At 36.5% G+C, this 24,042-nt stretch overlaps 4 protein-coding genes, 1 long non-coding RNA gene and 1 other non-coding gene across 7 annotated transcripts; 2 read left to right on the top strand and 4 right to left on the bottom strand.

Moving 5' to 3' along the window:
• Window positions 1-117: 117 nt before the first annotated feature.
• On the bottom strand, window positions 118-189 carry Trnap-agg (transfer RNA proline (anticodon AGG)). The gene has a single exon. It is a non-coding gene; the product is annotated as a tRNA-Pro (tRNA).
• A 627-nt stretch (window positions 190-816) lies between these two features.
• Window positions 817-2,498, top strand: LOC128213072 (uncharacterized). The gene is made up of 3 exons (XM_052918588.1): window positions 817-975; window positions 1,120-1,262; window positions 1,745-2,498. Exons 1-3 carry the CDS (start codon window positions 834-836, stop codon window positions 1,889-1,891), a joined length of 432 nt encoding a protein of 143 aa, XP_052774548.1. The 5' UTR covers window positions 817-833; the 3' UTR covers window positions 1,892-2,498.
• A 6,399-nt stretch (window positions 2,499-8,897) lies between these two features.
• LOC128215148 (ectoderm-neural cortex protein 1-like) lies at window positions 8,898-10,727 on the bottom strand. Its single transcript, XM_052921867.1, has one exon. The coding sequence runs from the start codon at window positions 10,710-10,712 to the stop codon at window positions 8,898-8,900; it is 1,815 nt and encodes a 604-aa protein (XP_052777827.1). The 5' UTR covers window positions 10,713-10,727.
• Window positions 10,728-12,126: 1,399 nt separating this feature from the next.
• Window positions 12,127-15,819, bottom strand: LOC128212802 (kelch-like protein 25). Of its 2 annotated transcripts, none has more exons than XM_052918123.1 (2): window positions 15,683-15,819; window positions 12,127-15,189 (listed from the first exon to the last, which is right to left on the bottom strand). In XM_052918123.1, exon 2 carries the CDS (start codon window positions 15,147-15,149, stop codon window positions 13,311-13,313), a length of 1,839 nt encoding a protein of 612 aa, XP_052774083.1. In that variant the 5' UTR covers window positions 15,150-15,189; window positions 15,683-15,819; the 3' UTR covers window positions 12,127-13,310. The 2 variants fall into 2 exon arrangements, with proteins under 2 accessions (XP_052774083.1, XP_052774082.1); XM_052918122.1 differs by lacking the exon at window positions 15,683-15,819 and adding an exon at window positions 15,289-15,586.
• A 54-nt stretch (window positions 15,820-15,873) lies between these two features.
• LOC128214930 (zinc finger protein 567-like) lies at window positions 15,874-17,618 on the top strand. Its single transcript, XM_052921648.1, has 3 exons — window positions 15,874-15,959; window positions 16,767-16,904; window positions 17,220-17,618. Exons 1-3 carry the CDS (start codon window positions 15,938-15,940, stop codon window positions 17,489-17,491), a joined length of 432 nt encoding a protein of 143 aa, XP_052777608.1. The 5' UTR covers window positions 15,874-15,937; the 3' UTR covers window positions 17,492-17,618.
• A 37-nt stretch (window positions 17,619-17,655) lies between these two features.
• Window positions 17,656-23,847, bottom strand: LOC128214932 (uncharacterized). Its single transcript, XR_008257997.1, has 3 exons — window positions 23,837-23,847; window positions 18,932-19,050; window positions 17,656-18,074 (listed from the first exon to the last, which is right to left on the bottom strand). It is a non-coding gene; the product is annotated as an uncharacterized LOC128214932 (long non-coding RNA).
• Window positions 23,848-24,042: the final 195 nt, after the last annotated feature.

Genomic DNA, 24,042 nt, shown 5'->3' with positions numbered 1-24,042 from the left:
TGGATATTGAAGAACAATGAAAATGAATTATTGAAAAGAGTTTGTGCTTTTACATTGATTATGTGAGATTTGGCCGTTAACCATATGTGTTTGTAACTGTAATCCGATTAAAAAGTTGGGCTCGTCCGGGATTTGAACCCGGGACCTCTCGCACCCTAAGCGAGAATCATACCCCTAGACCAACGAGCCAGGTGATGTTTGTAAGTTAAATACGGATCATATACTTGAACAACCAATCAAAACCAACCAATTTCCTCTTGTGAGGTTCTTGTAGGGTGTGAAACATTTAAAAAAAAAACTCATTTTTATACAAACTATTTCGTCTCATGTACTCAATTAGCATCTTTCGGCATTAAAGGCAATTTCGACCGATATATTTAATACAAGTTTGAAAGAAATTAATACGAACTGGGTGGTATGGCATATAAATGCTTTATTGAACTGCACATGTAAGCAAGTTCTTGACGTTTTCGTTTAATATGATCGAAATTATGAATGCTCAAGTCGACTATTAATTGTTCTCGATTTGTATACAAAAAAAAAATCATGTTAAATTTTGATAAGCCTGCAATTCACAGCGACTGCATGCATTTATGACAGTTTTAAAATATCTGATATCCCTTAAGCGCCTCATCTAATAAAAGTGCATACCACGTGACTCATTGTTAGTAAACAGACGCCTCAAACCACGTGGTTTTTCAAGGCTGTCTTGTTTACATCGGTTTTCTTGACTACAGCCCTGTTCAGACTGTTTTTAACCGTGCAAAAAGGGGTCATGTGGCTAAATGTGCTGCGTAAATGCTTGAAAGGCTTGTACTGGTCCCGGGGAAACGATGAGCTGTGTACATATAAATACCGGTTTTGCGGCTATTGAGCTCATACAGTTATTTGCTGCGAAGAAGGAAAGATATTCACTGTCAAAACAATTTGCACTTTCTTTTGTAACGGATTCCGTCGATAAATTTATTGAAATAGGTGGGTTGTGCGCATTCATTGTTTATACCATTAATTCTTTACTGGACAAATTAGAGGAAACAAACAGGTCTTTTAATTCAGTATTTACTTATCTTTTTATAGTTAATATATATGTAGGTGTTTTTTTTTTTTGGTGTTTTGCAGTAATGGATCAACGGGAGGCTCGCTATTGGTTGAACTCCTCTCACCAGTTCAAGCCGTCGAAAATGCCGACGAAGCAAGTTGGGACCCCGCAGAAAGCTGTCATCTTGGGGCGCATGAAACCAAGCGCGACACAACCCGTAATGGTATGTGCCCTAGTTGACAATATTTATGAAGTGTAATAATGATTAATAAAAAAAAACTACGAACTACTACTACTCGAACTACTGCCACTTGTTCAATGCAGAGCTCGTATTTGTTTCGAAGAAAAGAAGTCGATAATTAATATTATAAAGCCTTTGTTTTGTCGTCAGCGGCATTGTCGTCGGCAGCGTTGTGCTAAAATCAGTTGACAATTTAATTGGTGCCACTTTGGCAATAACACGAAAACAATTCAAGATATTTAAACGAGTCGTGGTTCACGATATGCACATGTGTGACAAGCTTTAATAACTATGTTCTGTTCTGATAAATAACTCGAGTTTTTCCGTTTGCTCGACCAAAGACGCGCGTTTGCGTTCGCTCCGTAGCGTTCTTGTTTTACGTGTTAAATAGTCAGACAATGCGTGACAAGTGCAGCGTGTCAAAAATACACGTTATGAAAAAACTGATTTCTTTTTCATTGCAGATCCAGCGACAGGATTCCGCCAGTTCCGACGTGGCCCAGTCGCCTTCACCCATGTCTCCGTCATCACTTCCGTCCGGCTTCCATTTTCCCTCACGTCAACGTTCAATGTCGTTCAATGACGATGACAGTTCGAAGATTTTTACGTAAGCAGTCGGTTGATAACGTCAACGTCAACACGTTAACTGTGGGTCATACGTTGGTCAGAAGGAAGTGTTCAGCACAAAGTGCTATAAACAGTGTGATATAATTATTGTATGTTGTACATAGGGCATTTTTGGTTTCAGTTACATTAAAGCAGTCTTGCTTTTACGTTGAACGTTTCATATCGCTGTCATTGGAAAGTTAAGAACAAATTCGAAGATGAAGTCTGACAAAAAGACGCTCTGCATGGACAATCTCAGGGAATTTCAAAGAAAACCTTCACAACTTAGCACTGCGGCCTTGTTGATTCGGGCTAGTCGTGGTGATTAATTTCATTGTATACTGTTTCATACTGATCTCCATGTATTAAGTTACATTTGAATTATTATGGCTATCAGTCATCATCACCGTTGCTTTGTATTTGTGTTTCAAGGTTATTGATACTAAATGCATCAGTGCAGCGTGCGTCACCTAACTAACGTGATAATGTGTCATTTATCATTTATTGTAACCATTGTTTTGTAAATAAGTACATGTATATCTACTTACTTTTTGTAAGTTTGAATTTGGTTTCTTGATTTATTAAATGCTAAAAGGCATTAGCAAAACAAAATCCCCTCGTTTTCTCTTGCTATCCCTCCCGCGACCCCACAGCTGTTGTTATGGCAATCGATTCGATTGTCGGTAAGTGGGTCAAGGCTGGTTTTCCCCGGCGAAATCATCTGTGCAAATGAAAACAGATCGTGTCTGTAAACTAAAGATTAACGGATCGTTTGTTTTAAGAGGCTTCGCCCACTGCATGAGAGAAGAATAAATCGGTGAAACAGTACACGAAGGCAAAACATGAATTCATGATTCATAACTCGGTGAATAAATCTGCACCACTATAAAGAAATCAAAACTTTTCATTGCATTGTGCGACTCGCGCAGACTTGCATTATTAAGTATGGTTAACACAGCCGTGAACACTGATGTAAAAGCTATAATAGAAAGTCACAAATATGAGCTTACATGTAATAATAGTCTGCAGGCACAGGTCGTGTTTCAACGTCGGATTAACAGTCGGGTTTGATATGTTTTGACTCCATTTTTCCGACGTCGAGTGTCCGACTACAAATCGACGTCGAAAATCGTGATTGGCCGCTCTGCGACCACTGTTCAATCTATATCTGACTATGTATCCGACCAAAATCCGACTGATTTTGGACCAAATGCTTCAAAAATTGGAACCGATCATTCACCCCGATTATGTGTGCGTTAAAGCTGCACTCTCACAGATTGAACGTTTTGACAACTTTTTGATTTTTTGTCTTGGATTGAGCTGTTTTTTGCGTTAATATCTGAAAACCAGTGAAAAAATACTGATGACAAAAGATCAGATCGCAGATGTTCATATTTCCTCCACAAAATTGATGTTTTATGCATTTTTCTTACACCGTTATGCACCAGTCAATTGTAACCACGCACCCCCCCCCCCCCCCCCCCCCCAGGTCCGGGGTATACCGGGGATAGCCGGGGAAATGGGCCGTGATTTTACCTTCCAGGTGGCCCCGCAGTGAATGCGGTGTTTTTGTCTTCACGCCAAATATAGCGGGAAATTGGCCTTATCTAGGGTCCCTTGGGTGTGGGGGCATTTGGCGGGGTTTTTACCAGCAGATCGTCCCCGCAGGGCGGAGATTTTGCCCGGGCTTGGCTAGACCGAAAGTCGAAGTCCCCGCTATTCACCGGACCTGGGGGAGCAGTGATTACACTTGACTGGTACATTAGTTACGGTTTAAGCCATAAAACATTAAATTACGAATTGAAATATGAAAATCTGCGATCTGATTTTTTGTCAACAGTCTTTTATCACTGGTTTGCAGATAATTACGCAAAAAATTGCTAATTCCAAGACAAAAAATAAAAAAAGTTGGACAAACGGTAAATCTGTGAGAGTGCAGCTTTAAACAGTTCCATGTTAATTTGTATGTTGTACAATGCTTCTACGTTGAACGTGTCATATCGCTGGCATATTGCATTGTTAGGAACGACGTGTATACCCTTTGTCTGAACAAACACAAGGACACTCTGGATTTTAAGAAAACATCCACAACTTGTCCATTCGGGATAGTCATGGTGCAAGTTATCATTGGCTGTGTTTTTAACTGATCTCCATGCACTCAGCTCCACTTGAAGCATATTATGCATGTCAGTCATTATCCTCATCGCTTTGTACATGTATATTTATGTTTCAATGTGTTTGAAACTTAATGCACCATGATAGTGTGCACCAGCTAGCTAACTTCATTGCCCGAGTTTCATTTGTTATTAATTATAAATGCTTTTATAAATAAGGAGTCTTTATCAATTTAATTATTTAAATGTTCAATGTTGTTTCTTGATTAATTACTGACATGCAATTTTGTTTCTTGATTAATCAAATGCAAAAAGGCATTTGCAAAACTACATAATGCCCTCGTTCTCTCCTCCCGCCACTTATGGCAAGTGTGTCAAGGCTGGTTTTCCCCGGCGATATTCTACAACACGAAGCGCCATCTGTGCTCTATAAATGGATCAATTTTTCCCCAGTGCAGATGAAAAGAATAAATAAGTGACCCAATAAACGAAATCAAAACAAGGATAAGATGACTAATATGCATGTTATTTGATCGACAATGCGCTGATGACTGATTCACACGGATAAAACATTTAAAGATGCACTCTTACTCCCAAATAAGATTTGCCAAAAATTAATAATATATTGTTTTAATAATCCAAAAAGGATGAATAAATGTCGAAAAAAAATGGTTCTTACGAAGGATGCCAAGTTTAATTTGAAAGAAATGAGCATAAAACACGGTATTTCTACCCTGTGAGACTATAGTAGACCACAGTAAATCTTTTAGCATTCACCAATCATTTAATATTTTTGCGCTTTGTGCTATTACCCGGCCTCTAATCGCCAGCTCCACCACTTTACGGTGGTGCAAAGAAAAAGAGCTGTCGACACTTCCGTGGTGGAGCTGTGCCTTATGTTTACATGAACAAACGTGAGTATGATTTATATTTTATTTGATAATTTCATTTAACGGACATATTTCGAAAATCGGAGAATGTGGTACCGTGTAAGAACACTTCTACTGTAGGCTGGTTACTATTGCGTTTCAATATTGTGCAAACTGTGGTGTCAGGAGCTTTTCTCCCGAATCGGACTTGTGCATATTTTGAGATCTGATTGCATAGCAAGTACATTTCGGTGCTTACACACCCCGTAAGAACATTCTCACGCATGCAAACATAACTGTTATGTATAGTACCTATGCCGGAACACAAAAAAACTGATAAGCACTTCTTAAAAAGGAAAAATGCAATTATTTATAAAAGTGGTGGCGCTGTTGCCCTAGTGGTGGCGCTATCGAGTATGTTTTGCGCTTGAAGTAATATAAAAAGTAAACGCTTTTGGAAAGAATACAAAAGATGCTATGTTTATCATTCATTGAACAATATGCTGGTTATGCATACTACTTGTGGAAACAAAACTCTATTTCGAAAACAAATGGCTAGGTGCTGTTAATTTTACCATATAACTATAAGTCTCTATCATGTGGGTCCGGTTATGAGAGAGGTATTCTTGCATACCGGACGTGTGTTTCCGGTCATTTGACCAGTGCTGGAAAAACGCATCTTACACCACCATGTAAGATGAGTTATGCGCAACAACGCGCTACTTCTTATTTCTTTTATTGTATGGTTTATGAAAAGTACATTATTTCATTTCAATAAAGCGCAATCAATTATATAAGTATGCAATTAATTAAAATAGATAATGAATAATCGTAAAAACGCGATTTAAATAGTTACTACATGTATTTGACATCAATAGTGAATTAAAATTACTGCGCTTTATGACGTCAGTAAACAACGTCGCATGCGCTTTTTGGTAAAATGTACAAAAGTGCGTTTTCTACCACAATTCTCCCACAAATTGATAATTTTAGATATCCAAGAAAACATTTCAATCATGTTTTTCCGGTCCGGATCGAAAAATCCGTCCATCGGTCACGCTGCGTGGCCGGAAACTCGGCAAACCTCGTTACCGGCTTACGCGCGTGCACTCGGGTCGGATTTTTCTATCCGTATCGGACACACATGATAGATACTTATAGTAATATGGTAAAAATAACAGCACCTAGCCGTTTGTTTTCGAAATAGTTTTCAGTAAGGATAAGGTAGTTCGCGTAGAGTTTTGTTTCCGCAACTAGTATGCATAACCAGCATATTGTTCAATGAATGATAAACATAGCAACTGTTGTATTCATTCCAAAAGCGTTAACTTTTTATATTACTTCAAGCGCAAAACGTACTCGATAGCGCCACCACTAGGGCAACAGCGCCACCACTTTTATCAATATGTGCATTTTTCCTTTTTAAGAAGTGCTTATCAGTTTTGTTGTGTTCCGGCATAGGTACTATACATAACAGTTATGTTTGCATGCGTGAGAATGTTCTTACGGGGTGTGTAAGCACCGAAATGTACTTGCTATGCAATCAGATCTCAAAATATGCACAAGTCCGATTCGGGAGAAAAGCTCCTGGCACCACAGTTTGCACAATATTGAAACGAAATAATATCCGGCCTACAGTAGAAATGTTCTTTCACGGTACCACATTCTCCGATTTTCGAAATATGTCCGTTAAATGAAATTATCAAATAAAATTTAAATCATACTCACGTTTGTTCATGTAAACATAAGGCACAGCTCCACCACGGAAGTGTCGACAGCTCTTTTTCTTTGCACCACCGTAAAGTGGTGGAGCTGGCGTTTAGAGGCCGTGTATTACATACACAGTTACAAACGTGTTTTCAGTGATTAATATTTTCAACAAATGCATTATTTAGTCAGTCGTTAAAGGTTTATCAGTCAAAAGTTATGTTTGTTATACATGTGTATGTATTGATTTTGAATAAGAGTGTCACTTTAATTGTTGATAAAGACATTTTATTTTTCACCCCATCGATCACTCGATAAGTATGACTTTAAAGGAAGTCATTTAAATATTGACAGATGACAATGTCAATTTGTTCCCAATAACTGTAACTATTGGTCAGATTGTTGCAAAGTTATCTCTCCTTGTGGTCAGATTGTTGCAAAGTTATCTCTCCTTGTGGTCAGATTGTTGCAAAGTTATCTCTCCTTGTGGTCAGATTGTTGCAAAGTTATCTCTCCTTGTGGTCAGATTGTTGCAAAGTTATCTCTCCTTGTGGTCAGATTGTTGCAAAGTTATCTCTCCTTGTGGTCAGATTGTTGCGTGCACACAAAGTTTTTTTCTTAAGAAAATATTGTACAAACTACTGGCCGAAATTAAATGAATATTTTCATGCCGGGTAATCATTGGAGCCATAACATTTTGTTATGTGTTGAAAATGCTCCAACGCGTCTTCCGTTATAGTGCCAATGAGTGGAATGTGGATGTAAACAGTGAGTATGGTTTCTTATTTTTCTTTTTTTAGAGGTTTATACGAGTAAATAAAAAAATAATGGAGAATGTAGTTCCACATAAGAATGGCCATGAGTTGTTATAAATGTAAAAGTTCTGAATAAAATTTAATATTTGATCGTCTAGAACTTGCATAACTTGCTAGACGTTAGTGTTGACAACGTAAACATCTGGATTTTCGTGAGAATTGTTCTCGTACCTTAGGTTTAAGCATTTTCTTGACATGTGTGTGGCTTTTTTATTGACAAAGGGTTGCCGCGTTACAAATTTAAGAGCTTTATTTGTTATACTTGCTGGACTACGCTCGATTTTCTGAACGTTGTGGTGCCAATGAATAGGTTGTTGTGCTCATGAATAGTAATTTAGTAGGAAACGAATTGCGAAAAAACTGTAGCAATTTCATAACATGAAAATTAACAATTAACTGAATTAATATCATTTTCGACGATTAATTCTATCGGAATGTGTGAATGACTAGTCAACATACATATGATGGCCATCTGTTTTATCAAAAGTCGAATGCAACCCGATTTTGACTACAACTACGATAAATATCCGACCAAGTGTTTTCACCGAAAGAGTAAGGACTTTTGGGGGACGGGGTGTTAATGTACTAGCTCGTACATTTGGCAGTTCAACCGTTCAGTGTGTTACTGTATCGTACCTCAGTCGGTATTTGGTCAAAGGTTGTTGACATTTTTGACAACCGCTTGACTTTGTCGCTGGTAAAGGAGTTCCAAATCCAACAGGTCCAAAACAATACACATGGTTTATGTAAACATTGTGAAAATTTATACAAATTCAATAAAGTAAGACAAGATAATAAACTGACAATACTGTAAGTTTGATTTTGAGTTTGAAAAAGTTTTTAACGTTCATATTTTTTTTATTATAAAAATGGCAACTCGTGTAAAACCCGAAAACATGTGCACTGGTGATCGTCACATAGCTTGAACACTATAAAATATGGTCATTTGAAAAAGGTTTACAAGTACAATGTATTTGCACGTTTACAAGTATCTAATGTTTTCGCATGCATGTTTCGTTCCATGAAAGTTTCGTACACAGATTTTTTTGGAAATTTTGTATAAATCGGAAACATTTGGTAAAAACTTTTATTCATTAAGATATTTACCTTGTACTTCCTATTGGTACACACATTATTAATCAGTACAAACATTATATATGGAACATTTCATCATACATACATCGTTTCCAATCGACAATCGTGTTCTTCGCTACATTTAATTTCATGTTCATGAGGTGAATAGTATGCAATCGTTCTTTTTAATTTTATGCTGATAATTCATGAAAAATAAATAACTGATATTTAATTAGAAAACTGATCAAATTTTAAGTCGAATGACGTAATACCAGAAAAAACTTCATCGTTTTTTCTTTCAAGAACTGTACGTGTATGTGTTGTATTCACTTGCATACAAAGATTGACCGAGCTCACTGCGCGCCGTCAATATAAAATAGTATTCATTGTTTGACCCTCATTTAGACTCCAACAAAGCGACGCACATTAATTCTAAGCAAAACTATGGATTAAATTCACACAACCCAGAACTTCCACTGGTCCTGGAAGAGCGGTCCCAGTCTTGACCTCCCCAGAGTTTACGTCAATAACGTAAACGCCGTCAAATGAAGTAGTGGTAAACACAGGTGTTTCATCTTCAGCGTCTTCAGATTTCTCTGATTTTTTCACAGGGAGAGATATAGCCAAATGTTTCATTGTGTCGCTTAGGTCTTTCCCGCCAAAAACATTCACTTTCCCTTGTCTCAAATCGACTCCAAAATATTTACGACGAAAATCTGGGATTGATGCGATGACTTTGCTCGTACCTTTTTCAATATCAACAGTAACGACATCTCCACACGATGAGACGATGTAGGCATCGATTCCTCTGCATAGTGCACGCGACCACTCACAAGGCGCGGGAAGAGAGCAAAAAATAGTTCCGGACTTTGTCTTGGTATCGTATAGTTGTACACAATCCGCCGGCTCGTGTCCAATTTCACCTCCAAAGATGTAAATCTTATCATTGACAGCCACTGAAGAAGCTCCAATAACAGGGGCCATTATATCCCCGTCTATTCTCCAATCTCCGCGATCCTCAACGGACCAAACATAAACGTTCGCGTTCGGCTCATACCCCGATCTTCCACCAATCACGTACAGATACCCATCAGTTGCAACCATAGTGTGTCCTGTAAGCGGCGTTACCATGTCGCTACGGGAGACCCACTTCATTTTAGAACTTTTGAATTCCATTAACAAACCCATTGACCCTCCCGTGACGTAGACGGAATCCCCGTGAGTGCAACATGCAATATTGTCTTCCATGCCGGCTAGTATAGGCCACTCTAACCACGGTATGTCTACTGATTTTGTAAACCTCACTTGAATTTTTGGTATCGGTTTCTTCCTCAGTGCAGTTGGCATTAATTTACTCTCTTTGGTTGTTTTTTTACTCTCTATATTCTTTTGAAAAATGACGGTGGACATTTGCTTTTTACGACATAGCCTAAACTCTAATTCCAGGTTGCCATGGATGCTGGGATGACACTTATACCGCAAGGCGTCGCGGACCATATCTGATGCTTCGTTGTTTTTGCGAACTAACTGGTAACAAGCAATCTTTTCAATTAAAAAAGTGTTGTCGATTTCAAAAAGACAGCACTGTCTCAAAAGTGGAACGAAATGATCCAACCGTTTATTCAACTCGGTGTTGACCCATTTCTTGATCATTTTCCATACAATTTCTTCATTCGATACTTTTAATTTTTCGCTACTGATTATCTTCAGAAAATCTTCAAAATCAAGCGTCATGAGAATGTCATCGTTCGCAATTCCTTCGACATGTTCCAAAATATGGTCATATGCCAATTCTCTCACTTCGTCACAGAGTTCAAGCTGGGCAACCTTCCAACGCTCCACACAATTATTTGTTGACATTGTCGACTCAAAATGATTAACACAAATGTCCTTTAGGAAATTGATCTGCAAACGTACAGCTACGTTGAGAAGTTCGGTCATTTCCTCTTCCGACTTTTGCTTCAATCGGTCGCCTTCAATGTGATTTTGTGAGTAAAGCAAAGAGAAAAGGGTTTCAAAAGTGTCCGTACTTATATCTTCAAACTTTGCTTTATTCAATTCAGTCTCTTTCATTCCAGAATTGAACATTGCTCTAAAGAAGTCGGACACGGCTGCCAAAACGACTTTGTGGCAGCGAAACGTCTTTCCAGCGGTTTCGATTTCAAAGTCCGTACATGCATCTTGTTCCCTCAGATCGCGGATTCCACGGTAAACTACGTCTGATATAGTTCCAATATATTCTCCCATGCTTGCTTTCACAGAGATATATTCAGCCCTTTAAGATAAATTTTGTAAAGTTAGACATGTACCTTCATGTGCACGTTTATCATTTAAGCCAAACAAAAAATATTTCACGTATTCATAATATTTGTTCAGGCAACACCTCAGTCTTTTTTAGTTTCCTAATTCCTGTTTGAATAAATGTTCTTGCAAATGTAGAATTGTGCTATTATTTAATCGCTAAGTTTAATTATATATAGTTGTGTGTAGCCGCGTATTGACAACCGCGTCGCATGCTACAAAAATAAATAAAAAAATTGGGATTTCATAACTATAATTGTCTTTAAATAATGAAAAATTAAGTCTCTTAATGATAGATTAAATACAAAGGTGGTTTTTTAAACTTACAATAAAAAACACACCGTACCTCATTTAGGTTTCAAAAAGAAGTGCCTTAATTACGGAGAAACATATTTACCAGTAAGCATTTTGTTTTGCCTTATGTTACATCGGGTGAACAATGGAGCCACAACGTTTTGCTATGCGTTGAAAATGTCTCAATGCCTTTTCCATTGTGATGTCAAGCACTACATAACGGATGCAAACAGACAATATGGTCGGTATTGTTTTTCCTCTTTAAGAGATTTATACGATTGACATTCAAACATCGAGAAACGTAGCTTAACGCATGCATGTCTATGTGCTGTATTAATAAAATGGTGAAGTTATGATTTGACCACAATCTGATTGCCCCTGACAATTTGCACAACTTGCTAGAGTTCAATGTTGAAAAATAAAATAAATCTGCAGTGTTTTCGTTCTGTGGTGCTTAGGTTTAGGCGTTTTCCTGAAATATGCTAAACTCGTTGGCTCTTAATAAATTTAAAAGCTTTTGGTGACAATGCACCGCGGTGGTGCTTGAGCATGGTAACTTGGTAACAACTCAAGAAATTTAACGAAAGGAAAAGTTACAAGTGGTACTAGTATTGAACCTTTAGGAGTTCGACAAACCAACACACAGCATAAGCGAAATGTAAGGGTCACTTGGTGCTTGATAAATTAATACTTTGATTCTTATTATGTATTTTAAGACACTGTAGGGCAGAAATGGCGCATATTTTAAAGCATTGTAACATAATTACATGTATCAAATTTTAAACGTCACTTTTGTGTTTATATATTTGCATATGGATGTCTTTAAAGACCTTTAAAAAGATCGAATACATATTTTTTTTTAATTTAGAAAGTATCTTTCGTTTCGTTTAATTACTGAAGTTTTACCAGATGACGTTTCCTACTAAATTTAAACAATAAACCATACTCAACGTTTACCTTCTTTTTCTAGTGGCTGGCAAAGGAAGATGCCTCAGTGAAGTCTTTTTCAACAATACATTGGTGATCATGTTTACCCAGCAGGTTATTAAAGTACCAATATAATACAATCCATTCTAAGTTGTTTATTTCATTGAATACACATATATAATTAATTATTTTCAATTCATTGCCAGTAATATTACATATATTATATTTATTCTTTTGAGTTGAAATTTACTAATCAATCAATTCTATATCATATAATATTAAAAAATCAGGAAAAAACACAACAACGCTGACTATACAGTTTGTTAAGAAAAAATGAATTCCGTAACAAATGCATGCCAACTAATAAAAACAACATGAAATGAAACTTACTTTTCTTAATTGCAACAGGTATCTTATTCCCAATTTTAAGAAAACAACCTCTGGAATGTTTTAAAATTTAGTTATCATACAATTGATAATCTGACTCATAGATTTATAGGGAAACGAAAGTAGACCTGTCTTGAATGCCGATCAATTCTTGTATTTTTTATTATATTTATCATTCACTTCATTATTTAGATTATGAAAATATATTTTAAATCAATATAATTTGCTAGCGAGTTCAATTTAGCTATCCGTTGTGGCACCAAGCTTTTAACGACCGCCATTGATAAAAACATACACAGAATTTTGTTGATCAATACGGAGACAATGTAAGGATATTTTTGCATTTTGCAGGGTCTACTACCATATTTTATAAAATAGAAGTATATATTATAGTAATTTGTTAAGAATAATGATATAACACATCCGTAAGATTTCGTGCAAACACACACAATATATATGTGACTGATTAAATTAAATCATATTTTATGAAGCAAAAATATTATGCATGCAGAGAAAAGGACAATGATTCACAAAAATTATGCAACATTTTAAGACACTTTTCTCAGATATACACTTCTAAAAACGATGTTAGAACTTTAAACGGTGATTTTATTGATAAATCGGGTAGTTGATGCAGTACACTGACAATAATATTTATGCCACAAAGATGCCTATATTACAAAGTGTCTATTACAGTGATATTTTGAATACATATTCATTACTGTATCCTGCAAATATAGGCAAATATATACAACTTAGTATTGGGGCGTTTTTTTATTGCCCTGTACCAAACAAATTTAACGCATTGGCTATTCCTTTAACTCATGAATATATAAGTTGTCGTCACTTGGCGTGCAAAGATTAATGTCATACTAGTAACCATGAAGTGGTGTCACGCCTGTACGAACCTTAGGCGGACCCCACCAACAATTTAGTTCAGTCCAATGCAACGCTGTGGATTACATTCACACAACCCAGAACTTCAACTGGTACTGGAAGAGCGGCGCCATTCTTGACTTCTCCAGAGTTTACGTCGATGATGTAAACGTCACTAACTGCAGTCTTCTCAGTCATGTTTATCTCCTTCAAACTTTTGGCAAATACAGGTGTTTCATCTTCAGAGTCGGAGTTCATTGGCTCTTTCAGAGGAAGGGAAGTAGCCAAAAGTTGCTTTGTATCGCTAAGATCTTTCCCGCCAAAAATATGCATTTTCCCTTGTTTCAAAACGACTCCAAAATTTTTACGATCAAAATCTGGGATTGATGCAATATGTTTGCTCGTACATTCTTCGATATCCACCGTAACGACATCTCCACATGACGAGACTATGTAGGCATCGGTTCCCCTGCACAATGCCCGCGACCACTGACAAGGTGCAGGAAGATTGCAAAAAATAGTTCCAGAGTTTGTCTTCGTGTCATACAGTTGTACACAATCCGCTGGCTGTCGTCCAAGTTCACCTCCAAAGATGTAAATCTTATCATCGAGAGCCACTGAAGAAGCTCCAATGACAGGGGCCATAATATCCCCGTCTATTCTCCATTCTCCGCGATCCTCAACGGACCAAACGTAAACGTTCGCGTTCGGGTCATACCCCGATCTTCCGCCAATCACGTACAGATACCCATCAGTGGCAACCATAGTGTGTCCTGTAAGCGGCGCTACCATGTCGCTACGAGAGACCCATTTCATTTTAGAAGTTTTGAATTCCTTTAACGATCCCTTTCTCCCTCCGGTGACGTAGACGGAATTCCCGTGAGTGCAACATGCAATATTGTCCTCCACTGTGGTTAGTATCGGCCAGGTAGACCAAGGCGAGTACACTGATTGTATACACTTCACTTGTATTTTGGGTAAATCTTTTACCCTAGGCATAAATTTCGTTTCAGGGGTTTCTTTAATGTTATCGATATTCTTCTGTAAAACGACCGTGGATATTTTCTTTTTCTGACATGCCCTAAACTTCAATTCCACGTTACCATGAAGACTGGGATGACAATTATACCGCACGGCGTCGCGGACCATATCTGACGCCTCGTCATTTTTTCGAACTAAGTGGTCGAACACGATCTTATCCGTCAGATAGTTTTTATCGATTGCAACGAGACGGCATTCCCTCAGAAGTGAAACAAAGTGTTCCAGCCGTTTATCCAACTCAGTGTTGACCCATTTCTTGATTGTTCTCCAAACAGTTTCTTCATTCGATACTTTTAATTTTTCATCACTGATAATCTTCAGAATATCTTCAAACTCAAGCGTCATGAGAATGTCATCGTTGGCAATTTCGTCGAAATGTTCCAAAATGTATTCCCACGCAAATTCTCTCACATCGTCACAGAGAAATAGTTGGCCAGCCTTCCAACGCTCCACACAATTATTTGTTGACATCGTCGACTCAAAATGATTAATGCAAATGTCCTTTAGGAAACTGATCTGCAAACGTCCAGCAACGTTGAGAAGTTCGGTCATTTCCTCCTCAGACTTTTGCTTCAAGTGGTCGTCTTCAATGTGATTTTGTGAGTAAATCAAAGAGAAAAGGGTTTCAAAAGTGTCTGTACTTATATCTTCAAACTTTGCTTTATTCAGTTCAGTCTCTTTCATTCCAGAATTGAACATTGCTCTAAAGTAGTCGGACACGGCTGCCAAAACGACTTTGTGACAGCGAAACGTCTTTCCAGCGGTTTCGATTTCAAAGTCCGTACATGCATCTTGTTCCCACAGGTCGCGGATTCCACGGTAAACTACGTCTGATATAGATCCAATAATTTCTCCCATGCTTGCTTTCAAATAGATATATGCAGCCCTTGAACTTTTCCTAAAAATAAAGTTCGTGATTAGAGCTTGTGTTAGACAGGTACCTTCACGTGCACCTGTATCAGTTAGGCAAAAAATATTAATGTTAAGTTTTACTTACCGCCTCATTCATAAAAAAAACCGGATTCGTATCCTTTTAACATTAAAATCTCCTTTGCCTAGCTCGTGTTATGAAAAATATTAATAAATAAGGAAATATAAATAATAATCACATTTCCTTAAACAAAGCCCAAGAATAAAACCACTTTTTATTGGCCTTGTGTAACATTCTAATCCAAATAAAACTACACGTATAGTTGTTATCAACACACTGCAACTGCGTACATATACATGTATATGTATTTGAATAATTTTGATTTTGGCTATAAATTAAGTTATAAACGATTATTTGAAGATTTATTTTTAAGGAAAACAACAACAATGCTAGCAAAAGAAGAAAAAACATCTTCATATAAACATGTCTAATAAAAAACCCAGCACGAAACGAAACTTACTTTTCTACTGAAACAGCTAGGTCTCTATTAAAGCATTATCTCTGTGGAATGTTTCAAAACTTGATTATCAGATCATTGGTATCTCTATAGGAAAACGAAAGTAGACCGGTTTTGAATGCCGTAATATTCTAACAAACGTTTATACTTAGACCATATTTGTTAATAATCAATATAAATTTGAACATGTATATTTTAAATCAATATTGGCACGGTGGAGAACCCACGTGACTTATTTGGTAAAGTGCACGGCGACAAATGTCAACAAGTCTCGATTCAGGTAAGGTTTTTAAAGATAACTTTCTTAATATTTGGAGAATTTTTGTGAAATAAAGACCATAAACCCCGCATTTAAGAGCTCTATCCACGGTAATAAAGAACTTTCTCTAATATCCTAAAGTTTTCCTGAAAATCTTGACCAACTGATTTCTCAGAGTTGAAATCTAAGGCAAAGTACACGGCTTTTGACAAATCTATCGCTTTACTTCATGTTAGCCGTAAATAATTCATTCACAAATCTTATTTTAAGCAAATTTTATGCATTTTATAGTTTTCAGGGTGTATTGTTTAACTTCTAGTTATTTCAAAGGTAAAAATGAACTAAAACCAAATTGATAAAGTACACGGACATTTTAGGTTTGATAAAGTACACGGTCATTTACAACCTTCAGTGTATATACTCATTATTTCACTGACTGGTGCTAAAACGAGTTATTATAGATTTATTTATTATTTCTATTCTTCAAATTCATTATTGAACATCGCTCCATGTTTGAAAAGACGCATTGTAATGGAGTGACAATGGAAGAATGAACGCGTTTTAACAGTTAGACCGACGGAGTCGCCTAAATGATGGGCTCATTTTCATGAATCATGGAAACATGTGTTATCACACTAAAATTCAATCCCGTATTTTAACAATATATTCGCAATTGACATATAAAGAGCTTGAAGTTTTTGTAAATGGTGCTTAATAACTTTTCATTTTGTCAATTTTGAGAAAGAAAAGTGTTCTTGTACTTTTAATGTCTTCGATTGCTAGCTGATTTGATAGACTTATGATTTTGTGACATTCGTTTCATTTCAGAATATGAAGACTCCGACTTTATGCAAAGAATGCGGAATGGCATTTCAAAAAACACAAAAAAACACCTAGTAGACCACGATAGAAGGCATTCTGGTCAATTGCCATCGTTTTTGTGGGAAAGTGTTTACACAGACACAGGTTAGTTTTTAGTATTATTTTTTCGCAGAGAAATAAGAATATACTAAAGTTACACTTTTATTATGACTCCCTTCGTGTAGAGGTTAGGATTTGCCGTCGTCTGACTGTGTTTTCAACGTTTTTTTAGGAGTTGCGTTATTCACATAATAATGTAGTCCGTGTTTCAGTGGACAGGGTCGTTTAGTTTTATGATGCTGATTACACGATCAAACACTCATTGCGTGGCAGTAATATAGTGTTTTTTATAAATTATATTCAATTACTGACATTGCCAGCATTTCTCGCTAACTTGTGACAGTACATGTCTTTTTATAGGTGCAGCTATCACGGCGAGACAAAGTTGCACTTTTGCAAATATTGTGGCAAAACTGCTCTTGCATGACTTGAAAATACACGAAAGACGCAAAAGCGGCCAATTGAAGCTAACCTGTGATGTGTGTGGGTTCAAATTGGGTGACACGACCAATCTCAGTGACCAGATTTCTACTAGACACAGGCGAATGACACGTCACAAATGTCTACAGTGTCGCTCAGCATTCAAGTTCAAATCTGGACTCAGCAGGCACGTTAAGGCGAAACACACCTAATCAGGACACATTGAAAGATCACAATGGTCTAGTTAGAAGTGCATTCCAGTATGTTGCCGGGTTAAAATAAAGTTTTGATGAGTTTAACATTTTATTAAGATAAATAGCAAAACGTACAGTTACCAAATGGTGCTCTTTCAAAATGTTCGTTTGTCTTACAGTACTGAAAAAAATTGCTGTGTAAAAGTAGTATGAAAACGGATTGAGCATAAAACATTTTCACAAGGTTTAGAGATGCATTGTTGTCATTTTCCCATTGATGTCCTATAAACTCTTAACTGCATGTATCTTATATAATTCAGCAAGCTTTGAAACACAATTATTTTGTAATCACATTTCAGCCTTTAGTCTAGAACATTCTAATGTTCCATGCTCAGCTCTTATCTAGATGTTCAAGTCTTAGTCCTAGCCTGTAAATTGGTAATATAGTGTGCTCTCATTCCTTCTTGCTGTTTCCCATCTAACTCTGAGACTCCATCTTTACAATGAGTTCCTGTCTGTATTGTTCGAACGACCGCAGTTTTACTGATGTAGATCAGATAATATGTGTTCAGACTGGACCAAATAAAAGATTCAGCGTTACCTGAAAGGTATGAACGATATGCTTTAAATGTGGAAATATGTATAAACTAATTGTGATGTGCCTATTTTATTGTTTTATATCACATCAAAATAGGAACATTCATGAAATTTATAATCACCACAAACGGGCCGCTAACTACAGAGATGTTTTATTCGCCGTCAGTCCGGATTATAATTTATAAGTAATACTATCTGATTTTTGAAGAAATGTATGTATGATTCTGTATTGATCTGCATATTTAAAAGTAATCGAACTTATAATGGCAGACTTTCTCTTAAATTATCCCATAGACTATCTTTCAACTCCTAATTAAATATGATTGCTAAATATTTAGTTATTTAGGTGTGCGTTATATAATGCAAAATTTATTGATATAACTTAAATAAAAACGAAACACTATACATTCTGACTTCACGAATAGAAAATGCTTATATAACTATTAGTTTGTAAACCGCACTCTACTTTCAAACATAAACTAAAATGACCGTGTACTTTATCATCCTAAAATGCCCGTGTACTTTATCAATTTGGTTTTAGTTCATTTTTACCTTTTAAATAACTAGAAGTTAAACAATACACCCTGAAAACTATAAAATGCATAAAATTTGCTTAAAATAAGATTTGTGAATGAATTATTTACGGCTAACATGAAGTAAAGCGATAGATTTGTCAAAAGCCGTGTACTTTGCCTTAGATTTCAACTCTGAGAAATCAGTTGGTCAAGATTTTCAGGAAAACTTTAGGATATTAGAGAAAGTTCTTTATTACCGTGGATAGAGCTCTTAAATGCGGGGTTTATGGTCTTTATTTCACAAAAATTCTCCAAATATTAAGAAAGTTATCTTTAAAAACCTTACCTGAATCGAGACTTGTTGACATTTGTCGCCGTGCACATTACCAAATAAGTCACGTGGGTTCTCCACCGTGATTGGTAGAGGGTTGACATCATTATGGCTAAACGATATCACGACATCACCTTAAATATATCATGATAAATCTACTGTACATCTGTGTGTGTCACAGTGTGTGTGTGTGTGTGTGTGCGTGTGTGTGTGTGTGTGTGCGCTCGCGCGCGCGCGTGTGTGTGTGTGTGTGGGGGGGGGCTATTACCTTATATGCATTGAGTATGTATGAGGGGGTATAATTAATACATTAAGTTTGTATGAGGGGCTCGTACTAATTCAGTGAGTTTTTTTACAGCGCCCAGTACTAGCTCATTGATTTTGTATCAGCGGCCAGTACAAATTCATTGACGGTTTGTCAAATGTGCGAGAAAAGAATGTGCAAAGGAATTGTCAGGAAAATAAAATACCTCGTTTAAATAATGTTTAAGGATAAAACATTGCAAAAATGTGTTTTTGGAGCTTAAAGGTCCTTAAGGTGGAACGCGACTATGAATTTTTTTTCGAGTTACTGTCTGAAAATTGGTATACAAATAGAAGAGCATATGCCCAGTTAGGGACTGTTTTTACATTTTCAATATTCGGAACAGTTTTAAATCTACGAGTCTTCAAAATATGCCACTGACGTCAATTTTGAGACGTCTGTCATATTTTTGCGTTCCAACTACAATCACCGATATTTTCATCAATTCTTCGTTTACCGCTATGAAATTTCAACCTCAAGTGCGTCTTGTGAAACGTTCACGCTCATATATTTTTCTTTCTCTTGTTGAACGTTATTGTTTCTAAATTCGTCTATAACGTCATTTTTTCGCGGGAAAAACGGCGTCGTGTTTCACTGAAAAAAGTGTGCGTTTCTTTAATTCTTGAAAAAACTGCTCGTTTAATTTTTGATTTTTTTAAATACATGTATTCAATGTTTTATTACAAATCGCCTGATATCAAGAAAAGGGTACCTCACCGACTTCGTTTATGCGCAGTATCAAATAATCTAACCCCTATACCTGTTTCCTTTTCAATACGCAGTGTATTCAAACGTAAGCATGACGTTAATCGAATTCTTTTTGTTTATTAAATGGAAAGATTAGAAATCTTAAGAGTGTCTGATCAGTTTTATGTTAGGGATATTTGTTATTGTTGTTGTAAAAAATATCTAATTCCACACAATACGGGCGCTGAGTAACCAGCTTTATAAATCAGTGACTTAATCTGGCGGCTATTTTAATGAGAGGCTTTCTTAATTATTAAGCAATCTCATTTGCCGAATTATAATATTATGATAATACACATCAATACTCGTTCCAGTCACTTTGCCATGAGCTGTGACTATGCTGATTAATGCTTTGTTTTTTAATATATACATATACATCTATAACACAACAATAAACGGTTCTACTACTTTATTAGTTACCATTTTCTTTGATAAGTATCAGTAGCGATCTGCAGTAATAAGGCTCTAAACTAAGCAAAAGCATAGTAAATCCAGTGTGTGACACTCATTTCATACACAAAATATGACTAACAAACCAAAAAATGATAATCGACAGAAATCTGCATTGTAATAAGCACAAACGGATCCTGGAAGTAGAGGGGGTGCAGCCCCCACCCCCACCCTCCTTAAAATCATCAATTTTTCTTCTGTATGTCACTATCGGAGAAAAATGTTATAGTATACAGATCTATAAAATACGCGACTATAGAGCTCAGTGTTTTGAATCTAAGTTTGATGTAGTCAATCAGTTATCGTTGAATAAAAACATATACAATTAATAAATTCCACTAATAGGGGTAACCATATTATTGACTAAGTTTGGTAGTGGATATAACTCTGGAACATTTTCAACGAGGGTCATTTGTTACGCAACCGTTTGGGGAGGGGTGGGGGATGGTCAGTTCTTGAAGTTTAAAAAGTGATCGGTCATTCATTGAACAAAAAGAAAATGACTGATGTGGTCAATATATAACGGGGTCAAAATTGAATGTTACATCGGCGTTAGATTAAAACACACTAAAATTTTAAAGTGAAACTCTTATTCAAAATCAATATTCCACATGCATAACAAACATTTATTTTGACTGATAAACCCTTACTTCTTGCTAAATAATAAACTCGTACAAAATATTATTCACTGATTACAAGATTGTAACTGTTTATTTAATAGTAGAAAGCGCCATTTTGGTGAATGCTAAAGGATTTACTATAGTCTCATATTTCTTTCAAATTAAAATCGGTATTCGTCATAAGAACCATTGTTTTTGATATGTATTTATTCTTAAAGGCATATTAGAACAATAGTATTAGTTGTGGTAAATCGTATTTGTGTTTAATACTTGTGTTTGCACTGATTGTAAATGATCACATTGAATTGTTTCTATTATCTCATCTTATTAAGGGTTATTATAGTTCACACAAATGCACTCACATGAACGCAAGTATACGCCCACATACTCGTACATGCACGCGCGCCCATACACACAAACACGCACACACACGCACACCCACACACACTATGATAAAATATATGTTTCAAATGGCTCAAATGATGATCTTAAAGTTAATGTTTCTAGTGCAGTAAAATGTTTAATTTTGTTAATAAATGCATTGTTTGTTTTAATCCATAACGAGTTATTTTGTTTTCCTGACTTTACCACGCAATCAAAGCTTCTCGTGCGTACAAGCAACTTCATGAGACAACTTTCGGCGATGCATTCAATGCCCATAATACAGAAGCCAACATAGCTACCTTATCCCGCACTCAATGTCCCTGCCGTGCGTACAATGGCTGTGCACGCGTGCGTGCGCGCGTGTGTGTGTGTGTGTGTGTGCGCGCGCGCGCGAGCGTGTGTGCATACATGCCTGCGTGTGAGAGCGTACATGTGTGTGAGTGCGTGTGTGTGCGTGTGCGAGTGCATGTGTATGGGCGTGCGTATGATCGTTTGTGTATGTGTGTGTGTATGTATGTGCACGCAGCGCGCGCGCGCGCGCGCGTGTGTGTGTGTGTTCGTCCGTGTGTGTTTGTTTGCGTGTGCGTGTGTGTGCGTGTGTGTGAGTGCGTGTGTGTGCAAGAGCGCGAGCGCGTGCGCATATATGCATACGTACGCGTGCTTGAGTGTGAGATGGTGTGAGGGGTGCGTTTTTACGTGTGTTTGCGTACGTGACTTTATTGTACGTTTTGTGCGTGTGTTTGTATGTAAGCTATAACAACCCTTAACAAAATGAGCTTATAGTAATTATTTAAAGATGCACACATACTCTCCCATCTCAACTCACCTCAATATCTTAATTTTCCCCATGGCTGGACATATTCATAATATATCCAAATATTGATAGACATAGTACATAAATAATATTATATACAATAATAGTACAGTTTAAAATTATAGCATATTGGTGTCAAAATATTTATATAGGTAGGATATAGCTGTATACATGTATAAGTATAAATAAAAAGCTTATATTCTACATGCAAATGAAATAAGTCTGTTTGACTTCCATGATAGTAAGGTCGTATGTGATCTGACGCTTTTTTATTAGACAAAATTGATCTTGTTATACATGGTTATGCATGGATTTTGGATAAGCATGTCACTTTAACTATAGTTAATTTATAATCAGTGCTTTAATGATTTAATAATGTTAACTAGTCGGAATTCAACAGAAGAAATCAATGTTGAATTATTAATTTAACTAAAATTAACAACAACTGTTATATGTTATTGATCAGTGGTTTATTCTAAACTAAGCTCTTATTAGCGTAAATAATAGTTCGATTAACGTCATGCTAAACGTTTTATAACAATACGTAATGAAAAAGAACAGGTATAGGGGTTAGATTATTTGATATTGCGCAAAAACGAAGTCGGTGAGGTACCCTTTTCTTGATGTCAGGCGATTTGTAATAAAACATTGAATACATGTATTCAAAAAAATCAAAAATTAAACGAGCAGTTTTTTCAAGAATTTAAGAAAGGCGCACTTTTTTCAGCAAAACACGACGCCGTTTTTCCTGCGAAAAATGACGTTAAAGACGAATTTTAAATAAATAACGTAAAACAAGAGAACGAAAAATATATGTGCGTGAACGTTTTCACAAGACGCACTTGAGGTTTAAATTTCTTAGCAGTAAACGAAGAATTGGTGAAACTATCGGTTATAGTAGCTGGTACGCAAATATATGAGAGACATCTCAAAATTGACGTCAGTGGTATATTTTGAGGAGTCATAGTTTCAAAACTGTTCCGAATATTGAAAATGTAAAAACAGTTCCTAATTGGGCATATGCTCTTCTATTCGTATACCAATTTTCAGACAGTAACTCGAAAAAAAAATCCTAGTCGCGTTCCACCTTAAAAGTATCAAATTCTCGCTTCCCACATTTGTAAAAAACAGACTGGCCGAAGGTTTTCCTTCAATAACTTTTTTATTCCGTAACCTAGAACAATAAAATAAAAAGCCGAGGGAGGCATGGTAATTGTAGAGCCGAATGCGCGTCATGATATTTTGGAAACATATACTTTATGCTACTTAAACCAGGCGAAAACAGGTTCCGAAAATACTATTTTGTCATTGTTTCCCCACCATCTTGCATATAAGACTCCAAAACCTTAAACCGTTGCAGATTCGGAATACGTGTAGCCCCCTGTAAATGAAAAGCCCTAAATACCGCGCACCGGGGTTTCACTCTCTCCAAAAATGCGTAACTAGGTACATGATCGTACATTAATGATTTTAACTAAACGGAAATGGACAATAACTTATAATTATTCACTGCAGTTTTGTTTTAAAATGATATATGGCATCAAGTTATTTTATAGAACAAATTAAAACACGCTTTGGGTTCAAGCTGATTATAATACTACCGTGCACTGACCACATCGATTTTGTATAAAATAGTCGTCAAACTCCGCGCAGTGTTACTTCCCTTGCAGTACAGTAATCACTGCCTTCACAAATATCACGTGATGATAGATAAAACGGCACGTGATTGCAAAAGACTTTTGCCATATCCGACTGGCAAACTCACGATTGTGTCTTCCTCTGCAAGAACATGCCGCCAACATTCGAT

The sequence above is a fragment of the Mya arenaria genome, chromosome 13 (assembly GCF_026914265.1).
Source record: "Mya arenaria isolate MELC-2E11 chromosome 13, ASM2691426v1".
NCBI classification, from domain to species: domain Eukaryota; kingdom Metazoa; phylum Mollusca; class Bivalvia; order Myida; family Myidae; genus Mya; species Mya arenaria.
This window is presented reverse-complemented; position numbering and strand designations above follow the sequence as displayed.

Excerpts from the sequence above, each read along its gene's own strand:
- LOC128213072 (XM_052918588.1), top strand. The coding sequence starts at position 834 with ATGAGCTGTGTACATATAAATACCGGTTTTGCGGCTATTGAGCTCATA. Across the intron at positions 976-1,119 it reads CGATAAATTTATTGAAATAG|TAATGGATCAACGGGAGGCT; the intron begins GTGGGTTGTGCG and ends GGTGTTTTGCAG. Across the intron at positions 1,263-1,744 it reads GCGCGACACAACCCGTAATG|ATCCAGCGACAGGATTCCGC; the intron begins GTATGTGCCCTA and ends TTTTCATTGCAG.
- LOC128215148 (XM_052921867.1), bottom strand. The coding sequence starts at position 10,712 with ATGGGAGAATATATTGGAACTATATCAGACGTAGTTTACCGTGGAATC.
- LOC128214930 (XM_052921648.1), top strand. The coding sequence starts at position 15,938 with ATGTCAACAAGTCTCGATTCAG. Across the intron at positions 15,960-16,766 it reads GTCAACAAGTCTCGATTCAG|AATATGAAGACTCCGACTTT; the intron begins GTAAGGTTTTTA and ends GTTTCATTTCAG. Across the intron at positions 16,905-17,219 it reads AAGTGTTTACACAGACACAG|GTGCAGCTATCACGGCGAGA; the intron begins GTTAGTTTTTAG and ends GTCTTTTTATAG.